This window comes from Rhinoraja longicauda, chromosome 13 (assembly GCF_053455715.1).
Source record: "Rhinoraja longicauda isolate Sanriku21f chromosome 13, sRhiLon1.1, whole genome shotgun sequence".
Lineage (NCBI taxonomy): Eukaryota > Metazoa > Chordata > Chondrichthyes > Rajiformes > Arhynchobatidae > Rhinoraja > Rhinoraja longicauda.
In genome coordinates, this window is record NC_135965.1 from 53,534,386 (window position 1) to 53,557,106 (window position 22,721).

The 22,721-nt window shown below is 44.4% G+C and overlaps 1 protein-coding gene across 1 annotated transcript; it reads left to right on the forward strand.

The window, feature by feature from the left end:
• Positions 1-15,722: 15,722 nt before the first annotated feature.
• On the forward strand, positions 15,723-17,631 carry LOC144599329 (alpha-1,4-N-acetylglucosaminyltransferase-like). Its single transcript, XM_078410122.1, has 2 exons — positions 15,723-16,133; positions 17,026-17,631. Exons 1-2 carry the CDS (start codon positions 15,723-15,725, stop codon positions 17,629-17,631), a joined length of 1,017 nt encoding a protein of 338 aa, XP_078266248.1.
• The last annotated feature ends 5,090 nt before the right edge of the window (positions 17,632-22,721 follow it).

Genomic DNA, 22,721 nt, shown 5'->3' on the forward strand with positions numbered 1-22,721 from the left:
CACGTCAACTCCGTAAATTAGAAGATGATTCTACAATTCATAAAATTAGATCAGAAAATGGAGATTTGCTTAAACTACCTAAGGATATTAATCAGAGATTTTTGCAATTTTATCAGTCATTATATTCATCAAAAATAACAGATACTTCTGCGCAGATGCAAAAGTTTCTGCAGGAATGTAACCTTCCTGGGTTGAATGTGAGTGATAGAAATTTACTGGGCGCAGAAATAACTATGAAAGACGTTGAAGAGACTATTAAATCCATGAAAAATGGGAAGACTCCTGGCCCTGATGGCTTAAATAATGAATTTTATAAAAAATTCAGTGGTTTGATCTCTCCACGTTTGCAAACTGTATATAGTCACGCTTTTAAACAACAGAGATTGCCACAAACTCTGACTGAATCAACAATAATCCTCATTCCTAAAAAAGATAAGGATTCTGAAGACCCTGGTTCGTATAGGGCGATAGCTCTTTTAAATACTGATCAGAAGATATTAGCGAAAATCTTAGCTCAGAGATTAAGTCTAGTTATAGACAATTTGATACACCCCGATCAATCAGGCTTTATAGCCAAACGATATTCATTTTTCAATTTGAGACGCTTGTTTAATATAATTTATTCAAATAGACTATTAAATGAAGATTTAGCAATCATCTCGCTAGATGCTGAAAAAGCATTTGATCAAGTAGAATGGCCCTATCTTTTCTCAGTGATGGAAAAATTTCAACTAGGTGAAAATTTTTGTGCATGGGTGAAACTTTTATATACGTCCCCAACAGCTAGAATATTAACTAATCAAATGCTGTCATCTAAATTTCATTTAGCTAGGGGTTGTAGACAAGGATGTCCACTATCACCACTTTTATTTGCCCTAATTATAGAACCACTTGCTGAGAGTATTAGATCAAATTCACATATTTATGGCTACAACACTAAACATACAACCAATAAAATTTCTTTATATGCGGATGATGTATTAATATATATTACAAAGCCAGAAATTAGCATTCCGAATTTATTAAATCTCATAACTCAATTTGGTTCATTTTCAGGTTATAGAATTAATTGGTATAAAAGTGAAATTATGCCAATAATGGAGCATAATCCGGCCATACCAACAATTTCCTTTCAAAATTGCCTATGAAAAGTTTAAATATCTTGGAATTTACGTGACTAGGAAATATACTTCTTTATTTAAATCAAATTTTCCTCCTTTACTTGCTAAATTACACAGAAATATCCAATTTTGGAAAACACTTCCTATATCATTAGTTGGTCGTAGTAATGCTATAAAGATGATCTTTCTGCCACAGCTACTATACTTATTTCAAGCAATTCCGATCTACCTTCCAAAAAAGTTTTTTAAAAAAATTGATTCAATTGTTACTAATTTTATTTGGGACTACAAGACTCATAGAATAAATAAAAGACACTTATGTAAGTCTAAAATTAATGGAGGAATTGCTTTACCTAACTTTTTATTTTATTATTGGGCGGTTAATATTAAAAATATAACCTGCTGGTTGGATGATTCTGATCAACAACCGGATTGGTTAAAGATGGAGAAAGAGGATTGTTTACCATTCGATATTGGTGCGATCCTCTTAGCTCCAATAAATTTAAATAAAAAAACATATGGAGGTAATCCTATTATACATAGTGTTATCCGTACCTGGAAACAATTAAAGCTTACGTTAAAATTGAGTAAATTATCTGTTTTCCTTCCTATTGCGAATAATCCTTCTTTTAAACCGTCTGTCTTAGATAGAGGCTTTGCTCAATGGAAAAGTTATGGAATCAAAAGGGTGGGAGATCTTTACCATAAGGGAACTTTTCTTTCGTTTCAGGAGTTACAGCAGAAGTATGGATTACATGTTAATAATTATTTTAGATATTTACAACTTAGAGATTATGTAAAATCACACATGCAAGAATATAAGTTTAGAGGTCCAGAAACACTTGATGTATGCCTGAATCGACATTATAACTCAAATAAATTAATATCTTTTATTTACAATATTCTCCTTGACATTGACATTCCGTCATCAGAATTTTATAGACGAGCATGGGAGGACGAATTGAATCAATTTATAATGCAAGATATATGGGATGAAAGCTTACAACATATACATCAATGTTCATTGAATACTAGACATTCCTTAATACAATTTAAAATAATACATAGATTACATTATTCGAAGACGAAATTAAATAGGATTTTTCCTAGTATCTCTCCTATGTGTGATAAATGTCAATTTCAAGAAGCTAATTTAACTCATATTTTCGTAACTTGTATAAAAATGCAAAACTTCTGGTTGGAGATTTTTAAAATAGTTTCTAAAGTTATTAATAAAAAATTAGATATGGACCCAAAATTAATTATATTAGGATTATCAGAACATACTACAAATTTTACAGTAAGTCAGGTACATTTTCTTGATTACAGTCTAATAACTGCGAAAAAACTAATACTTAAATTTTGGAAAAAACCAATAACCCCCACAATTAAAATGTGGACTATGGAAATGACAGAGACCCTGCATTTGGAAAAAATAAGGTTTGCCTTAATCGACAAACCTGAGTTATTTTTAAAAATATGGTCTCCATTTATTGAATTTTTAGAAAAGTAAATGGGTTTGGCACAGGACTAAAATAAAAAAAAAATTTAAATAAAAAGTTGAAACTTGAGTTGGGGGTTGGATGTACAGCTGTGGTTTTTGTCTCCCGGATCTACTCCCGTTAATTTTTATTGTTAGATCCTTTTTTCTTTTTTTTTTTAACCCTCTTACTCTCTCTCCCCAAGTTTATAGTTTTATGTTTTTATTTTTACTTTCTCTCTTTAAAAATTTAAAAATTGAAGCTATGTAAGAACGTTGTAACAAATGTGTTTTTTCTTATTTCGATTTGTACATATGCTTTTCAAAAAAAAAATAAAAATAAAATAAATTTTAAAAAAAAAGCCTGAAGCCAATTTAAATTAATGCAGCACAGGTTTGGGGGAGTTATGGGGGATTGAGGAGGGAAAGGAGTGCGTGAGCGGGGCACTGACAAAAATTCTAAACACAATTTCAGTTAATGCAGGAGAGGTTTGGGGAGTTTTAAGCGGGGGGGGGGGGGGGGTTGAGGTGGGAATGGAGTGCGTGAGTGAGGGGGCGTTGAGGTGGGTATGGAGTGCGTGAGTGAGGGGGGGTTGAGGTGGGAATGGAGTGCGTGAGTGAGGGGGGGTTGAGGTGGGAATGGAGTGCGTGAGTGAGGGGGCGTTGAGGTGGGTATGGAGTGCGTGAGTGAGGGGGCGTTGAGGTGGGTATGGAGTGCGTGAGTGAGGGGGGGTTGAGGTGGGAATGGAGTGCGTGAGTGAGGGGGCGTTGAGGTGGGTATGGAGTGCGTGAGTGAGGGGGCGTTGAGGTGGGTATGGAGTGCGTGAGTGAGGGGGCGTTGAGGTGGGTATGGAGTGCGTGAGTGAGGGGGGGTTGAGGTGGGTATGGAGTGCGTGAGTGAGGGGGGGTTGAGGTGGGTATGGAGTGCGTGAGTGAGGGGAGGGTGTTAGACCAATGCAGTGGAGGTTTGGGGGAGTTTTAAAGGGGGCTCAAGGGGGATAAATTGGGTGAATGGAGAATGGGGGAGGGGGGGATAAGAGGGCTGAGGAGGATGGAGTGGGTGAGGGGAGGATAAGGGGGGTTGAGGTGGGTTGTGGCAGGGGATGATAAGTGGGGTTGAGGGGATGTGGATGGAGTGGGTGAGTGGGGCTCTTACAAAAACCTGAAAACAATTTAAGTTGATGCAGCACAGGTTTGGGGGGTTTTAAGGGGGATTGAGGGGGGAATGGAGTGCGTGAGTGGGGCTCTGAAGAAAATCCCAAACACAATTTCAGTTATTGCAGGAGAGGTTTGGGAGAGTTTTAATGGGGGGTTGAGGTGGGAATGGAGTGCGCTCCCCCCCTCCTCCTCCCTCTCCTCCTCCCTCTCCTCCACCCTCTCCTCCTCCCTCTCCTCCTCCCTCTCCTCCTCCCCAAAAAGGATACAGACACCCCTTTTCTCAGCCAATAACCAATCCAGGGCCTGCCTGTTTTGCCATGCCATTTGTTGCATGATAGCATTCATATTGCTCCGTACTTTTGATCTTAATCCCTTGTGGTGGCTTGGGGTAGGGTTTTCTTACCTGTGTGAAATTCCATAACGCACAGTACTCTGCTGGGAGCGTCACTTGTGTTGATCCCACTGCATTTAGACACTGTATTGGGCAGTAAGACATATCTGACCATTGTTTTATGTCTTGCAAAAATTCTGTACAATGCGTATAGTTATGTGGATCTGGTATAGCCAGTAATGGTTCCCTGGCATTGGCGCATATGACGCATTGTGATAGCTTCATAGTCTGTGCCGTGTATTGCGCCCACTTACACCAATCATTAGTGGCCGCCGTGAGCCACGTAACTGAGTCATAGCCATCTCTATTCCTAATGTCCCTTCGATTCCGCACCTGCTCCCCTGACCCTAGCAGGGCAACGTTAGGGCCAGTCTGGTTCTGCCAAGTTCAAGTCTGCAAAGTCGACCTTATCTTCAACAACCTCAGAATCACTAATGTCTCCCGACCTCCTTTATGAGCTGGGCAATGCTTGATCCTTCCCCTACGTTTTTGTTCTCATGTTCGCTTACCTCTTCTCCTGCGTTTTCGTTCTCTCGTCTGCTTACCTCTTCTCCTGCGTTTTCGCTCTCTCGTCCGCTTACCTCGAGGTTATTCACAGGTTGTGCCTGTGGGACAGTCCTTGTACAATGATTGAGATGGTACCATGTAGACCGGCCCTCTACCTGGACAGCAGTCGGTGAGGCTTTAGCTACCGTGAACAGGCCTTCCCTTCTTGGCTCATTCCACCTTCCTCGAAAGGCTCGCACATAGACCTGATCTCCGGGTTTAATAAGTCCTTCTTCCTGGTCCGCCTCTGGTTCTTTTTGCTTTTCCTTTTCCTGTGTATAAATAGACTTGTATATCATAGTTAACTGTTGCATGTACTGTTTAAGTTCCACCTCTAATTGTTCCAAGCTTGGTCCCTTGTAAGGACCTCCCCATTTGGGCATCGGCATGGGTCTGCCAGTGAGCATCTCATGTGGTGTTAAATGAGTTATTCGATTAGTTTGCATGTGACAGCTCATTAATGCTAGTGGCAGGGCATTGATCCAATTTAACTTTGTGGTTGCACAAATCTTATTCAGCTTAGCTTTCAACGTTTCATTAACTCTTTCTACCATGCCCCGAGATTGAGGGTAGTATACACACCCAAATCTTTGTTTCACTCTTAGGGCTTGCAACACCAACTTAACAGCTTTTTGGATAAAAGCCGCTCCATTGTCGGAGCTGATTTTGGTTGGTATGCCGAATCGTGGGATGACCTTATTTGTCAGAAACTTGACTACAGTTCCTGCACCCAAGTCTTTAGATGGTACCGCCTCCACCCATCTGCTAAATCTATCAATTACTACCAGCATGTATCTTTTCCCTCTTACCGTTTTCAGCATGTCCACATAGTCGATCACCAAGTGTCTAAATGGTCCTTCAGGCTCAGGTATATGACCTATAGGTGTTATTAACATATCGGTAATACTATTTCTCTATTGCTCATTTTCAAACTTACGGGGGTTGTGCATCGTGTTAACTGTGTTTTTCCCGAGAACCCTACAGTTTTAACAAATGTTCCTGACATGGGAAGGTGGGAGGCATACTGCGGCTGTACACAAGTGTATATAGCTCCAGTATCTATCATCATAGGTGTTAACCGTCCTCCCAAAATTACCTGAACCATGGGTTTTTCTTCTGCCTCTCGCGTTATCATTGGGTAAACTCCCTTCCCATCCGGGTTCTCTGGGCACCCCTAATATCTAGCATAGGGGTTCACAAGTCCAGTTGGGCCTCCAGTCGGGCCCTTTGGGGCCGACCCTGGGTTAAACACTGCTCACCCCCTGTGGGTTCCTGTTGGTATGGACCGGGCCACGGATGGTGTGGGCAGTCCCTCCTCAGGTGCCCTACCCGATTACATCCCCAACATGTTTTATCAACTATTTGTCTACTTACTGGCCTTCCACGTCCCCTTCCTTGTGTCCCCCCCTTGGGGGCCCCAGTCCTGTCGGGGCTGATTTCCTGATTTATTTTGTCCCTGATAGAGCATTTGAGGAAACGTTCCCCCAAAGACATTTATTATTGGCATGGGATTCTCAGGCCCCCGTCTGGCTCTGTCATAGGACCCCACTATGCATCGGTGCATTGATCATTTCTGCTGTTTCGGCCAGGTCTGCTGTTACTGCCAGCATTTTCTTTCCTTTTTCACACTCTTTCTTTTTCAGTTCTTCTAGTTGCATTTGCATCCCTTTTCTCTGCACCTCTTCGTGCTGGTCCACCTGTCTTTGTCTATCCTTACGATATTTATCGACTGCATGAACCAGGTGGTCCCTGAACTGGGAGTGGGGCATGGTTGTCAATCCCACCACTTCCTCCAGTCTGGACTTAACCGGAGGGGGCATGGCATCCATCACAGCGGTCCGAAACAAAGTGGTCATTAACTCACAACCGTCTATTTTTTGTTCGGTTTCAAGTCTCCACTTTTTCAGTTGATCCTCCAGATAAGCTGCTGGGTTCTCCATGTCCCCCAGCGGGTCTCCCCTCAATGTCTTTGGGTCCACCTTGAGCGGGTAACAGTCTCTGAGGGTCTGCCATACCCTCCGTCTGACTATGTTAAATGGCTGGCCATCAATCATCGGGTCATTTGCGTTTTCTACCCCAGCCATTTCAAATAGTTCTGCTAGTTTCGTGGTTCCTATCACTTTCACAAGTAGTGCCTTCAAATCTCCCATAGCCAATAACCGTCCCGTAGTTTCCTCCTCAAAGGCTCATCCATTTTCCTGCCCTGTCATATATGTTGGGCAAGGTGTTTTTCAGCCCCTCTAGGTCTCGGGTTGCCTAAGGGATATACTGGGTTTGTTCTGCCTTTTTTAAACATAATGGCATCATTCCATCCCTCAGCTCCTGTCTCCCGCTTGCCATCCCCTGTTATGGTTCTACCTGTATGCTTCCCCACCTCATTCCTTCCTGGGCGTACACCTGGCTTTCCTTTCCTTCTCTCTCTACAGTTTTTTCCAACTCCCTTATCTCTATCTCTAAGCGCTTCATGAATGCCTCTATTTCCCTTCTACGTTCCCTTGTTCTTTCCCCATCACTTTCTAATTCTGCTTCATTCTCACAGTTTTGCCCTCTCTCTGATGCCTGCTGATTACTCGCCTGTGATTCTGCATTGCTGTCTCCCTCATACTCCTCATTTGCTGCCTGACGGGTCTCATAAATCTTTCTGTCCCTGAGGTCCCTGAGGTCCTGCAGCCTTCTGATGTCTGCTACTAGTTCCCGCTCTTCTTGCTTCATCCTTTCCTTCTCTCACTGCCCCCTTTCTGTCTATATTCCTTTATGTCTTGCTCATCGTTCCAAGTTGTGAATTCTCCCTCTATCTCCACTATTCCCTTCAGCAAAGGACACTGCTTTATTCCGTCCTGGCCGGAGTAGGGAGCGGGGATACCCAGGGTCTCTTAGGCTGGGGTACAGAGTTGATTTTTTTCTCCTGAAACTCCTGACTTGCATGCTGTTTTTCGAGTTTTTCACCCTTGTTTGGGGTGGTATTCGTTTCCTGGTATGCTTTCCTCAGCCTTTCTCCTTCTATTCTAAACAATTTAAGCACGTCTAGTTCTTTTTCCTTTTTCATTACTCGGGTTTCCGATTTATCCTTAGGCTTATAGTTCTAAAATAACATTTCCATTTCATCACGCATATTTATATCAAACATGCCTTCCTTGGGCCATTTCGTAACCAATTTTTTCGTCCTTTTTCCCCATTTTTCAGAGTGTTTTTTAATATCCTCTTTGGATATGGGGAATTTCTTACTCAATAGTTCAACTGCAGTTTTCTTATTCAGTGTACTCGTCTTATTTAGTGCACTTGGTCAGTCAGTTTAAATGCAGTCCTTGTTCTCACTCTGTCTCTATGCTCACTATGCTACCCACTACGCTATTTCTATCTTCTACAGTTCTACTATATTCCTTTAATATTTTGCAATTGTATTTTTTATGTTATCCAATTATTCCAATTCTTATTCTGCCCGTACAGACCCCTACTCACTTAGGGGTCATTTGATCCTGCCCGTACAGACCCCCAGCTAACTAGAGTGGTATCCACAGGACGTCTTATTTTACCCGTGCAGATCCCTAGTTAACTAGAGCGGTATCCACAGGATGTCTTATCCTGTCTGTACAGACCCTTAGCGAACCAGAGTGGTATCCACAGGACGTCTTATCTTGCCCGTGCAGATCCCTAGTTGACTAGAGCGGTATCCACAGGACGCCTCGTCTATTCAGTCCCCTATCTTCTTAGGGCGGTATCCACGAGGTCTTATTCACATCACACACAAGATCTTACTCAACTATTATCCACTTACCCCACTGTGCAGCCTTCTCCACCAATTCTCCGGGTCTCATATTTAGAATCATTTCGCGATAGGTTCTGTTGGATCGGAGAGGCCCTTGGACCGCCTGGGCGCTCCTGTGTCACCAGAGGTCCCCCGTTAACAACAGGCTGTTAGTCCAAATAAAGCGGAAAACCGCCTACCTTTTTTGCGGTTGGCCACCCTTTACCTGTTGAACCGGGGAGCCCCTGGAGGTCTTGGAAGCGCCTTTAGCTTGTTGTCCGTTCTTGAACGGCCTCTTTCCGACCCTGCTCGCAGTGCCAATTTTGTTGTGGTTCCCTGATCCTCCAAATTAAGACAGGCGACACGGAGAATTCTTCGAGAAGTTAAAAGCCTTTATTTGCTGGAACAATCAGGAGGCCAACCACCTGACTGCCCACTTAGTACATCGGGCAGTCTATGTTTATAGGATTATTCCAAACCTTATCTTCTTTACATTACCTCATACCCACACTCCTTTCTTCAGTCATTCATTTCTTTGCAGTCACCCGTCTGTCCCGCCACCATTAAATCCCATTCAGTAATATATCCTTATCTCAACGCTCACATCCCTTCATACTTCGCCGCCCTTATTTCCCTGCTAGTTCATCCCTCACATCGATTTATCACCCCAAGGCCTATGTCTTTTCTTATCTCGCCAGCATTATCTTTCATCCTACGCACAAAGTTTAAAAGAATGTCGAAACAGTTTTGCAATGTAACAAAGTGTAAGGAATGCCTAAGCAAATGATTCACAACAATGTAACAAGGAATAAGAAAGTGTAAGATAAAGCAAATGGTTCAAAGAATGTGGAAGCAATTATAATACGTCTTAGTATGTTACAGATTACAGCAGTTGCAATGTACTAAAGTATAAAGAATGCCTACGCTGTTAAATTTAAATGGCTAATAATGATTACAGCAGTTACAATGTAACAAACTAATATACAAAATACAACAACAGCTGCCCCTACGTTTCCCGGGAAGGCACAAGGTGGGCGACATTGTTTGGCTGCTAGTCCCCAGCGACGGTGGTAATAGCACCAGCCCCCTCTGCTGGTGTCCGGTGGTATAGGCGATGGTGCTGACTGGGACAACCACCAGCGACCTCTGCTGGCGTCGGAAGGAACTGCCGGCGAGCCGTGCGAGGATGATGTGCCTGCGCCGGGGTGCCCGATGGCAGCCAGATTTCACCCCGGAGGTCGCCCTGAGACGCGGTTGACGGAGGCCCGAGCTACTGTGCGCCTCCCAACGCCGAGGAAAAGACAGCCAGCGCATCCAGCTCCTCCCGACGGGCCATCCAAAGCTGGTCAGCCTGCTCGTCCAGCACCTGCGTGCCGGTAAATGAATCGCTGGCGAGCTGCAGGCGGAGGTCGGCTGGGAGCTGCCGAAGGTAGGCATGCTTGGGCAGGAAACTGGGCTCATGGTCGCCTATAAGGGCGAGCATGTCCTGCAGGAGGACTGACGGCCGTCGGTCCCCGAGGCCCTCCGTGCTCATAACCCGAGCTGCCCGCTCGGACTCACTAAGGCCAAACCTCCTGATAAGCAGGGCCTTGAGGCCCACATATTTGTTAGCTGCCAGGGGGGCGTGGAGGTAAGATTTAACTCACCTCGCAGTCGCCTGGTCCAGAGCGCAGACGACGTGGAAATACATAGTTTAATCCATCATCTCGCCCTGCACAGCAAACTGTGCCTCTGCCTGCTGAAACCAGACATCAGGCACTTCGGTCCACAAAGTTGGAAGTTTTAGCGTGACGGCATCGAGGTCGGCAGGACCGGGTTGTGCATTGTTGCAATTCATCATGACGCGTGATGAACGTCGGGGTCACCAGAGCAGTGGCCTGGACAAGGTCAGAAATAGGCTGGACGCCAGGCAGGTTTAGAAAGTTCTTTATTCCGGTTGTGAGCATCCACTCACAATGAGTTCCACCGCAGGGATGAACCACTCCCCGAAACAGCCCAAGTATAAACCCCGTAGCCTGTCCGTCAAGTGCTGAGGGGACTGACCCGAGGAGTGGCCTGATACCCAGGGACAGAATGAGCCAATTCCTGTCTCTTACCTTCAAAGCCTCCTTTCTTTAACTTCAGGACCCAAGTCTCTGAATTAACCCTGCCACTTTACATCCAAGTGCAGAATTCCACCATATTATGGTCACTGTTGCCCAAGGGGCTTTGCACAACAAGGTCACTAACTAATCCTTCCTCATTACACAATACAATATTATCAACTACTCTTCTTTGTTTTAATTTTTTTAATTGCCTACATCACTGCACAATTAATTTCTCTCATTGACACAACCTTCTCTCTCACTGACACACTGACGTACACTCTCTCCCTCTCTCTCTCTCTCATGGACACTCTTCTCGTTTGCTCTTGCTCTCAGAAATCTAGATGAGTGGTACAGAATTTGTTCAGTGTACACTCCCGTAATTGCCCATTTTACAATCACAATGATGCTGCCAAGTGCCACTACTTCTGCCACCTTTGACTTTCAAATTAACTTTTGTGTTTATGTTCAACATGTATTTGCATCATAACAAATGTGTTCAGTGTGGTTTCGACTGCACTCACAATGAAAAAACATCATAAAGCATGTTCCCAAGTCGTATGCAATAGTGAAAGGAGTGTGTTCACAATACAATAGATTTGTTTGTCTCCGGTAAAACTAATAAATACAACTTTCCAAATTAAATACCCAGTAATTCTTACATTAGTAATACATTTCACTTCATTCCAACTCACTTGCAATGGTAGATTTCATAGTTTAATTGATATCGTGTTACAATGTCCTCTCCCGGAGAGAAAGAGAGAAAAGAAGAATAAAAAGAAAGAGAAAAGAAGAAAGAGAGAGAATGAGCAGGAGAAGGAGGAGAAGAAGCATGAGTGGTCAAGACTGAGCTGCGGGGAAGATGCCTTAGACAGCCAGGGTTTCTACTGAGACTAAGGCTGAGTGGCGGGGCAAGCCTGAGATGCAAGAGCCTCTTCCTGCCCACAGACAACGAGGGGCTGTGCCAACACACAGAGGCAAAGATGAGCCACCAGGATAACCCAGAGACTGCCAGAGATCAAAACATAGATTGATAAATTTCAACGTTGCCCAAAAAGGATAATGCTTCACGAATGCAAATTCAGGAACATGTTCAACTTCTGTGTCCCAGTTGCCAATATTGGAGTAAACAGACTGATCAGAATTAACCGAACACAATATCATGTGCTGTGACAGTGCCCCCTCCTTTGGATGTCACTCTGACCCCCTTACCTGACAGACAGGTAATGGTTTTGATATTAGTTTGCCACTTGAAACCCGTCAGCCCATTCCCTATGAAAACACAGGCATTCTAGCCTGAGGGGCAGACAAGAGAATTTGCATCCCCTGTCGTAATTTTGAGAAAGACTGAGCGACAGACGTGAGGCCACAGACGCTATAAGATCACCTCTCATTCCTCATTGACTGAATGTACCCACCTAATCTATTAAAATTACTTCCAGCATTTAAACAATTCTTTACATTTTGATATGTTCTTCATTACGATTGTCACATTACTACATGTTTTCCATCAAACAGCACTTTGTGTCACACCCATAAATGATCAAACCTCTCTTTGGGCACACCCATCATTCATAATTAAAGTTACGTAAACATAAACTCAAAATACCAAATGGCAAAGTAAATGACCGAGGACAGTCGCACAAAACATCTTCATTGGCACTGCCAGTTTAAAGCAGGTGAGCGACAAAGCTCATACATATTTATTATGGAATTATACTGTACTTTCGTTCTTATGTTGGAAAAAAGTGTTTTATTTCCCATGTTTTCGGGTTCTGTTGATATCTTCAAATGGAAAGTGATCTGTGAAAAAATATAACAATGGAATGTCTAGAAATCCTCCAGTTGCCAAACATTTAACTCCCCTTCCCATTCCCATACTGACCTTTCTGTCTTGGGCTTCCTCCACTGTCAGAGTGAGGTCGCACACAAATTGGAGGAACAGTATCTCTGATTTCCCTTGGGCAGCTTACAACCCAGGGGTATGAATATCAATGTTTTTTCTAATTTCAAGTGATCCTTGAATTCCCTCTCTCTCCACCACCTCTCCCACCCTAGTTATCCTGCTAGTTTCACTGTTCGTATCCCTTTGTTATCTCCTCTTTCATAGCCAACATTGTGGTCTCCCATGCAACTGGCTTATTTAGATTTAGATTTAGAGATACAGCGCGGAAACAGGCCCTTCGGCACACCGAGTCCGCGTCGCCCAGTGATCCCCGCACATTAACACTATCCTATACACACTAGGGACAATTTTTACATTTACCCAGTCAATTAACCTACATACCTGTACGTCTTTGGAGTGTGGGAGGAAACCGGATCGAATCTGTGTCTCCGACGCTGCATTCACTGTAAGGCAGCAACTCTACCGCTCCACCACCGTGCCGCCGCACTGAAGGCCCTGATTTATTCTGCACCTTTACATACCTCATTTCCCTCTCCCCTGACTCTCAGTCTGAAGAAGGATCTCGACCCGAAATGTCACCTATTTCTTTTCTCGGAGTTGCTGCCTGACCCGCTGAGTTACTCCAGCATTTTGTGTCTCTGTTCTGCTTGCAACATGCCTTGGTAGTTTATAAATGTATTATCCTGTATTCTTGATTTCACTGACCACCCGAGATAATCAACCAACAAATCTGAACAGTGTGTTCTATGTTATTTACCACCATTGGAATACATGACATCTTGTTTCTGGCTCCTGAAGGCAGGACGGGTGAACGTGCGGCTGAGGAGCCGGTGCAGGGGGAAGAGATTCCGATTTCTGAACAATTGGCAAATCCAGTGCAGTCATGGATATTCTTTCTGCACAGTTCCCATTATGAATGTGAAGCTTGAGTGCCTCTCCCAACCTGATGTACCTGTTCACATGTCTTTTATATGTTCTCATTGAATTTGTCATAACTAGTTCACCTGGAATACTTTCAGGGAGCTATGTGTTGGTGCTCGTAGATTACCTCTGCTTGACCACACAACAAAAAGACCCTATCATTCACTGTGAAGTTCCTGGCCAGGTTTGACTTCCCAAAATGCAACAACCTCAAAGGGTTCACAGCAATGGGCCCAGTCCTGATGCATGAGACACACACTCATCACAAGCCCCCACAAGATTAATGCTCTGGCAGAATTAAAGCTCACAAACCTGTCTGACAAGGTACTGTATTGTATTGTTTCAAAGCCAGCTTCCAAAAAAATACCTCAACCCGGCCTCCACCCCAAAACTGAATGTTATTATCACTGATCTAACATCCTCAGGCAATCCTACCTCCAAGCCTCCACTCTCAATGTGCATAGCTCAAGTATACCGCCTCCCTTAGATTCACGAGCAGGACTTGCTACCACAACATCTCTGATACTGGGGAGAGCTGAGTCAAACAAAGAGAGGTTGTGGCAGAAGGTGATAGATTCTGGATGGTTGGTCAGGTGCTGTTAATCCCCAACATGTTTCCCAACATTGCTGTCTGCTGTTGTTGTCAGTAATGAATCTCTCCCTTTATAGTCATCAAGACCTATTTTGGTATTGATTCCACTGGTACACTCAGTCCTGGTAATGCAAAAGATCAGAGCATCAAGAAATTGCTGCTCTCCATTCTCTGAATTATGCACTTTGTCCCAATACAAAAAAAATGGCAAAACTGATTTTCATGGAAAATCCTGGCTGAGATCACCCATGGTCCAAGTCTGAAGAAGGGGAGACATAAAATAGGGAAATTATACTATTTGTCAAATGGAATATTATTGGAGACAGAAGAGAACTCTGGACAGCTGGAGTTAATGATGGACTTTGAACAGATTCAGATGCTTAAGATGGTATTGTCAATGTGGGAGTGGCTAAGATAATTTGGAGCATAGAGTCATAGTTATACACTGTGGAAACGGCCCTTCGGCCCAACTTTCCCACAACAAGCAACATGTCCCATCTGCACTAGTCCCACCTGCATGCGTTTGACCATCCCAAACTCATGAGAGGAATAGATCAGGTAGATGTACAGAGTCCCTTGCCCAGAGTGGGCGTATCAATGACCAGAGGACATACAAGGTGAAGGGGAAATTATTTAATAGGAATCCGAGAGGTAACTTTTTCACACAAAGGGTGGTGGATGTATGGAACAGGCAGCCGGAGTAGTTAGTTGAGGTGGGGACTATCCTAACGTTTACGAAGGAGTTGGACTGGTACATGGACAGGACAGGTTTGGAGCGATATGGACCAAATGCAGGCAGGTGGGACGAGTGTAGATGGGACTTAATGGCTGGTCTGGCCAAGTTGGGCTGAAGGGCCTGCACCCACACTCTCTAACTCTATAACTATAAACCTCATCGTCAAATCAAGGACAGTGCTTATGTTTTTGATGCCAGCTCTCAGACAATACCTCTCTGCACCCTCCACACCATTGGGGAATGTTTAACCATTGTTGCTGATCCTTTATCTACAGTCAATCCTCCCTCCACTCCTCCAGCCTCAATATGCACAGCATGTGTCCACCTACTCCCCAACGTCCACAAACAGGACTCTACATTCGGCCCTTCGAGTCAGCACCGCAATTCAATGTGATCATGGCTGATCATTCTCAATCAGTACCCAGTTCCTGCCTTCTCCCCATACCCCCTGACTCTGCTATCCTTAAGGGTATCTAGCTCTCTCTTGAATGCGTTCAGAGAATTTGTCTCCACTGCCTTCTGTGGCAGAGAATTCCACAGATTCACAACTCTCTGACTGAAAAAGTTTTTCCTCATCTCAGTTCTAAATGGCCTACCCCTTATTCCTAAACTGTGGCCCCTTGTTCTGGGCTCCCCCAACATTGGGAACATGTTTCCTGCCTCTAACGTGTCCAACCCCTTAATAATCTTATACGTTTCGATAAGATCTCCTCTCATCCTTCTAAATTCCAGTGAATACAAGCCTAGTCGCTCCAGTCTTTCAACATATGATAGACCCGCCATTCCGGGAATTAACCTAGTAAACCTAGGTAAGCCATGCTCCTATCCATGGCTATCAAACAACTTCAGATCCCTCCACCCTCTGTGAATAATACATTTTAATTTCACCTCTAATCAATCTAATAATTACCATAAATGTGGAATCTCTGGTATTTGATTTTTACTGCTAAGGGAAATAATGGTTCCCATGTAATGTTATTAATATTCAAAAGACCCTACTTTATTTCACAGGAGCTTTTTTAGAAGAACCTCCGGCCACGTCATGATTTCCATGCATCAGTTATATCTCCTTATCATCACATTTGGAGTTTGTGTCCTGCTATATGCATGTTGGCGTATTGATAGACAACAAAAGTTTCGTAATGACATGTTAATAATGTCACAAGTGGAAGATCCTCGTCCAATCCTGAATCCTGGGATTATGTTTGTGGAAACATCGGACAATGTGGAGTTGAAGCCATTGGTAGCTTGCTCAGTGGAATCTACTGCTCATCAAAACCCAGATAAATCAATCTATTTCTTCATGAAGGGGTTCAGTGGCAACTTGAGCCAGTATCCAGAGCCTCATTACAGACTCATCCCGTTGCTCTCCTCAGTGAAGAATGTTGTCCTTCTACCTTTAAACGCTACCGAACTGTTTGAAGATACTCCTTTGAATTTCTGGTATCAAAAGGTAACCAATAAGAAGGAAGTGTGATGTGTTACATTTTGGGTTGTCAAACCAGAGTAGGACTTTCTCAGTGAATTTTAGGCCCCTGGGGAAGGCTGCAGAATAGAGTGAGCTAAGAGTACAAGTACATAATTCACTTAAAGTAACATCATATGTGGATAGGGTAATGAACAAGGCTTTAGACATAAAGATAGACACAAAATGCTGGAATAACTCAGTGGGTCATGCAGCATCTCTGAAGAAAAGGAATACCTGACATTTCGGGTCGAGACCCTTCATCAGACTGAGAGTCGGGGAGAGAGTAACTAGAGGTATGAAAAGGGTCAAAACAAATCTGAGTCAGAAACAATGACCAAGCAAAAGTGGAGTTCCCCAATGAATAATTTTTGGCTGTGGGGAGGTGATAAGGACAAGACATACTGGGCCACATCAGTGAAATTATTGTATAGAAGTTAGGATGTTGATGATGGTGCAGTTGCACAAGAAGTTGGCTAGGCCCCGCCTGGAGTTTTGTGTCTTGTTTTGATCACCCAGGAAAGATTCCATTAAGTTTGATTGCGTGAAGAAAACTTTATCATGATATTAACCAGGAAACAAGGACTAAATTATAGGAAGAGATTGGACAGGCTAGGAATTTGTTCTTGAAGCTTAGGAGACTGAGCAGTGATCTTATAGACGTGTTTAATGTCGTTAAGGACATGCATCAGGTGAAGGCACACAATAGGATCGTGAGGCCTGATTTTCTAGCCTCTATCTAGTATGAAGAAAGATGAAGAGTGGATAGAGTTGCTTATTAAGGAATGGACCTGACAGCTTAACATGGATTTAGGGATAGGTCTGAAGGTTTAGAAGGAATTGAAATTAAGATAATGTTTCTTTCTTCATTATATCACAGGTAAACCCAACAAAGGAGATGTATTGGCTCCATGTGTTTGGTGATGCCTGTAAAATAGCACTGTTGTGGAAGTACGGCGGCATCTACCTGGACACGGACATTATATCAATGAAGTCTATGCCATTTGGCAACTTTATGTGTCCAGAGAGCTCAAATGCTCTCAGTATGGATGCAATGGGTTTCTATCACAGGCACCATCCTTTTCTTTCGAATTGCATGATAGATTATGTGGCCAACTACATTGGATATATTTGGGGTCAACAAGGTCCTAAACTAATTACCCGTGTGCTGAAGAGATGGTGTCAGATGGATAACCTAGTTGCCTTCATTGGCAAAGAATGCAATGGCATCTCTTTATGGATCATTGATCGATTCTACCCCATCCCATATCCAGCTTGGGAGGAGTACTTTGATCCCTGGGAAAAGGCAGATGTGGAGCATAAATTCTCAGCTACGTATGGTGCGCATATCTGGAATTACATGAATTCCAGGAAAAAAAAAAAAGTCATTGCTGGAAGTGGATCATTAATTGAACATTTTTTCCAGTTATATTGTCCAACAACATACAGGAATTTAATTCAATTGAATAATAGTTCAGTGATTTAGGCCTTTGTATTATGCAATGAGCAATAGAATTAAATCGACAGACTTCCTAAAAGTCACAATGTAAAATATGTGTAAAATACATTTGAGGATTATTAAAGTTTGTGAAACATTCACTGTTATACTTATTTTTTCTGACAACTTCTGATCTGAATACACTCCAACGCTTCGACTCTTTGGAGACTATTCACGACCATACAGGCAACACCCCGGCGACCCTGTGGTGACAGCCTAGTCGCCTGTAGTCACCTAAAAAACTGCCTAAGTGGGACAGGGGCTTTAAGGGGTAATTCCTTTTCTATGGAATTGCTTGGAAGATTTTGCGGCTTAATACATTGGAAATCTTTGGGGTCAACAAGGTCCTGGACTGCTTACCTGTGTACTGAAGAGATGGTGTCAGATTGATAACCTAGGTGCCCTTGTTTGGCAAAGAATGCAACAGCATCTCTTTCTGAAACACAGATCGATTCTCCCCCATCACATTTACATTTTGGGAGAAGTACTTTGTTCGCTTTGAAAAGGAAGTAATGGAGCAGACCTTCTCAGCCATGCATGGAGCACATGACTGGAATGTTATGAATTCCAACAACAAAAAGAAAATAGTTGCTGGAAGTGGATCATGAATTGAACAATTATTCCAGTCCTGTTGTCTAACTACATACAGAAAAGTAATTCAATTTATTAATAGTGCTGTGATTTCGGACTTGATATTGTGCTATGAGTGATAGTACCAGAGTAAAACATGTGTAAAGCACCTTTGAGCTCTATAATGCAATTTGTGAAGCATTCACTGTTATGTTTCTGATCCGAATGCACTCCAATTCCCCAGTCTAATTTAAATTAGAGTCAAACACCATTTTCTGACCCCCCCCCATTGCGGTTTGTGTGATGTATCTCCGCAACGAGGGATGCCGGGAGTGAACCTGCTGCAGGTGTTGTAGTCACCTCACTGTAGAGTGGGGTAGCACCAGCATCTGACAGGCCTTTCAGGTGAAGATATGTTGACAGAAGAAAGCTTGGAGTAAGCAGGCATTCCGTTTTGCTCAATACCAATCACCTAGGAAGATATCCAGCAACAATTTTCAAATTTGAAGGTAAGATTTTGCAGGAAAAAGTAAATATTACAAAGCATATTAAGTGATATCCTATTTTAATCCATTCTACAATGTTCAGCAAAGGTTTGTTGTCCGTTTACATTCTATATCCCACCGCATGCGGACACCGACGTGGCACTGTCCACCCTACACGATGTGTTGTGTCAACACCAAAACAAGAACCCTGATGCGGCTGTGCTGGTGGCTGGAGACTTCAATAGGGGAAATCTCAAAAAGGTCATGCCCAACTTCTACCAACACATCACGTGTGTCACCAGGGGGGAAAGAACTTTGGACCACTGCTACACGCCGTTCAGGAAAGGCTACAAGGCCGTTTCTCTCCCTCCTTTTGGGAAATCTGACCACGCTGCCATTTTCCTGGAGTACAAACAACGGATAGTACGGGAAGCGACAGTGACGAGGGACGTAAAGCGGTGGGCTGACCATTCAGAGGCCATGCTGCAAGATGCACTGAGCGAAGTCGACTGGAACATGTTCCAAGCAAGTTCCAGAGACGTAAATGAGTTTGCGGAAGCGGTTACGGACTTCATTGCCACAATAGCCGATACCATCATCCCCACGGTAAGGGTCAGTATCTTCCCTAACCAAAAACCCTGGGTGGACAGGTCTATTCGCGTGGCCTTGAATGCTCGCACCGCTGCTTACAACTCCGGCCTGGCATCCGGCAACATGGACGACTACAAGGGAGAGTCCTACCGACTGCGAAGGGCAGTGAAGGATGCAAAAAAGAGGTACCGGGACAAGATGGAGTCACAGATGGAGCAGCAGGACACCAGGCGCCTTTGGCAGGGGCTACGGACTATAACTAGCTACAGGTCCAGCACCCCCTCAACCGGAAGTGCCGGCTCCTCCTTAGCTGATGACCTGAACTCTTTTTACGCACGGTTTGAGACGGGTAACACCACCAGCTCGCCGTCTAAAAACAGCACCGAAGGGGCGCTGGCTAGCGAGGCTGGAGGGGGATCCACCGCCGGGGATGTGCACACATTCTCGGTGTCCGAGCATGAGGTGAGGTGGGCTCTGACGCGTGTGAACACGAGGAAAGCTGGAGGCCCAGATGGTATATCTGGGCGAGTACTAAAGTCTTGTGCTACTCAGCTTGCTCCAGTGCTCACCACAATATTCAACCTCTCCTTGGCAAAGTCCGTGGTCCCTGCATGCTTCAAAAGATCCATCATTGTACCGGTGCCAAAGAATGCCTCTCCAGCGTGTTTAAATGACTACCGACCGGTGGCCCTCACCTCGGTTGTCATGAAATGCTTGGAGAGGCTAGTCAAGAAGCACATCTGCGCCCTCCTTCCTCGCAACATGGACCCACTACAGTTCGCATACCGTCCGAACAGGTCCACGGATGATGCGGTCTCCCAGGTTCTACACACCGCTCTCTCTCATCTGGACAGCCAGGGGGGCTATGTGAGGATGCTGTTCATTGACTTTAGTTCAGCATTCAACACAATAGTCCCCAGCAGACTGGTTGAGAAGCTGCTGGAACTGGGGCTTAGCACCCCTCTGTGTGCCTGGGTCCTGGACTTTCTCACTGTCAGGCCCCAAGTGGTCAGGATGGGGGAACACACATCTAGCTCCCTCACCCTGAACATAGGATCCCCCCAGGGCTGCGTCCTTAGCCCCCTACTGTACTCCCTGTACACACATGACTGTAGGGCCAGGTTCAGCTCAAACTCCATCATCAAGTTTGCTGATGACACTGTGGTGGTGGGCCGGATCTCCAACAACGATGAGAAGGCCTACCGGGAGGAGGTGGCTGATCTGGCACTCTGGTGTCAGGACAATAGCCTCCTCTTGAATGTCACTAAAACAAAGGAGCTGATTGTGGACTTCAGAAGGGCTAAACATCCAAGGACGTACACGCCACTGGAGATAAATGGGTCGATTGTGGATAGGGTGAGCAATTTCAAATACTTGGGAGTCCGCATCTCAGAGGATCTGACGTGGGCAACGCACATTGCCGCACTGGTGGGTAAGGCTAAGCAGCGCCTTTACCACCTTAGACAACTGAGGAAATTCAGAGTGTCGCTGAGGATCCTCCATTGCTTCTACTCTGGGGCTGTAGAGAGCATCCTGTCCGGCAACATTACAGTCTGGTTTGGGAACAGCTCTGCCCAGGACAGGATGGCCCTGCAGAGAATAGTGCGTTCGGCAGAACGCACCATGGGAACTACACTCGTCCCCCTGCAGGACCTATACATCAGGAGGTGCAGATCCAGAGCAAGCAAGATCATGAGGGACCCCTGCCACCCCAGTAACGGACTGTTCCAGATGCTACGGTCAGGCAAACGCCTCCGCTGTCACGCTGTGAAAACGGAGAGGATGAGACGGAGCTTCTTCCCACAGGCCATCAGGACTGTCAACTTTGATAACCCCAGAGACTAAATTTTTGTCGACACTTTTTGTGCTATGTTTAGTAACTTATTAACTTTATTTATATGCTGTAACTGTAATTATTTTTGTGCACAACCCGCAGGCATTGCCACTTTCATTTCACTGCACATCGAGTATGTGTATGTGACAAATAAATTTGACTTGACTTGACTTGACTTGGTCCTGCAGCACATCAAACCCAGCCTCCCACCCACCTTCGACCCACACCAGTTTGCCTACAGAGCAAATAGGTCTACAGGGGATGCCATCGACACTGCTCTTCACACTGCACTGACCCACCTTGAACACCAGGGGAGCTATGTGAGGATGCTCTTCCTCGACTTCAGCTCTGCCTTTAACACGGTCATCCCGAGCAGACTGGTCACCAAACTTTCCGACCTTGGATTTTCCCAAACCATCTGCCAATGGATCAAGGACTTCCTGACCAACCGCCCCCAGACCGTCAAAATAGGCCCTCACCTCTCCTCCACCATTACACTGAGCACCGGCTCACCACAGGGCTGTGTGTTGAGCCCCATCCTTTACTCCCTCTACACTCACGACTGCGCCCCCACCCATCCCACCAACACCATCATCAAGTTCGCGGATGACACGACTGTGGTTGGACTCATCTCAGAAGGAGATGAGACAGCCTATAGGGATGAAATCCAAAGGCTGGCAGCATGGTGTTCAGTGAACAATCTGGTCCTGAACTCCTCCAAAACAAAGGAACTTATAATTGACTTTAGAAAAACCAGTGGAGAATACGACCCACTCTACATCAATGGGGTCTGTGTGGAAAGGGTACCAGCTTTCAGGTTCCTGGGTACGCACATCGCAGAGGATCTTACCTGGTCTACCAACACCATCACCACAGTAAAGAAGGCACAGCAGAGACTCCACTTCCTGAGGATCCTCAGGAAAACCAACCTGCAGGAGAAGCTCATGTTGTCCTTCTATCGCTGCTCCATCGAGAGTGTGCTGGCATACTGTATAACCACATGGTATGCCAGCTGCTCAGAAAAGGACAGGAAGGCCCTTCAGAGGGTCATCACGACGGCCCAGAAGATCATCGGCTGCTCACTGCCCTCCCTGGAGCACCTGTTCAGCCTACGCTGCCTCAGTAGAGCAGGCAAAATAATAAAAGATCCATCCCACCCCGGCCACCGTCTGTTTGTTCATCTGCCCTCTGGTCGACGTTTCAGGTCGATCAAATCCCGAACAAACAGACTTAAGAACAGTTTTTACCCCAGGGCCATACGAGAACTGAACACTACCTTTGCACTAGGCAACACCGTTAAAAAATCTTGTACTTAATATAATTGTATTTAATTGTATTTATGTATTTATTTGTTTTTGCATTTATTGCATATATGTTTGTACGCACCGTCAGGATTGGCTATTTTTTAATTTCGTTGTACTCGTTGCAATGACAATAAATGAATAATATTATTATTATTATTATTATTATTATTATTATTATTATTATTATTATTATTATTATTATTATTATTATTATTATTATTATTATTATTATTATTATTATTATTATTCTAAACACTTCTAAACAATGACCCCTGACACCAGAAAAACTACGCC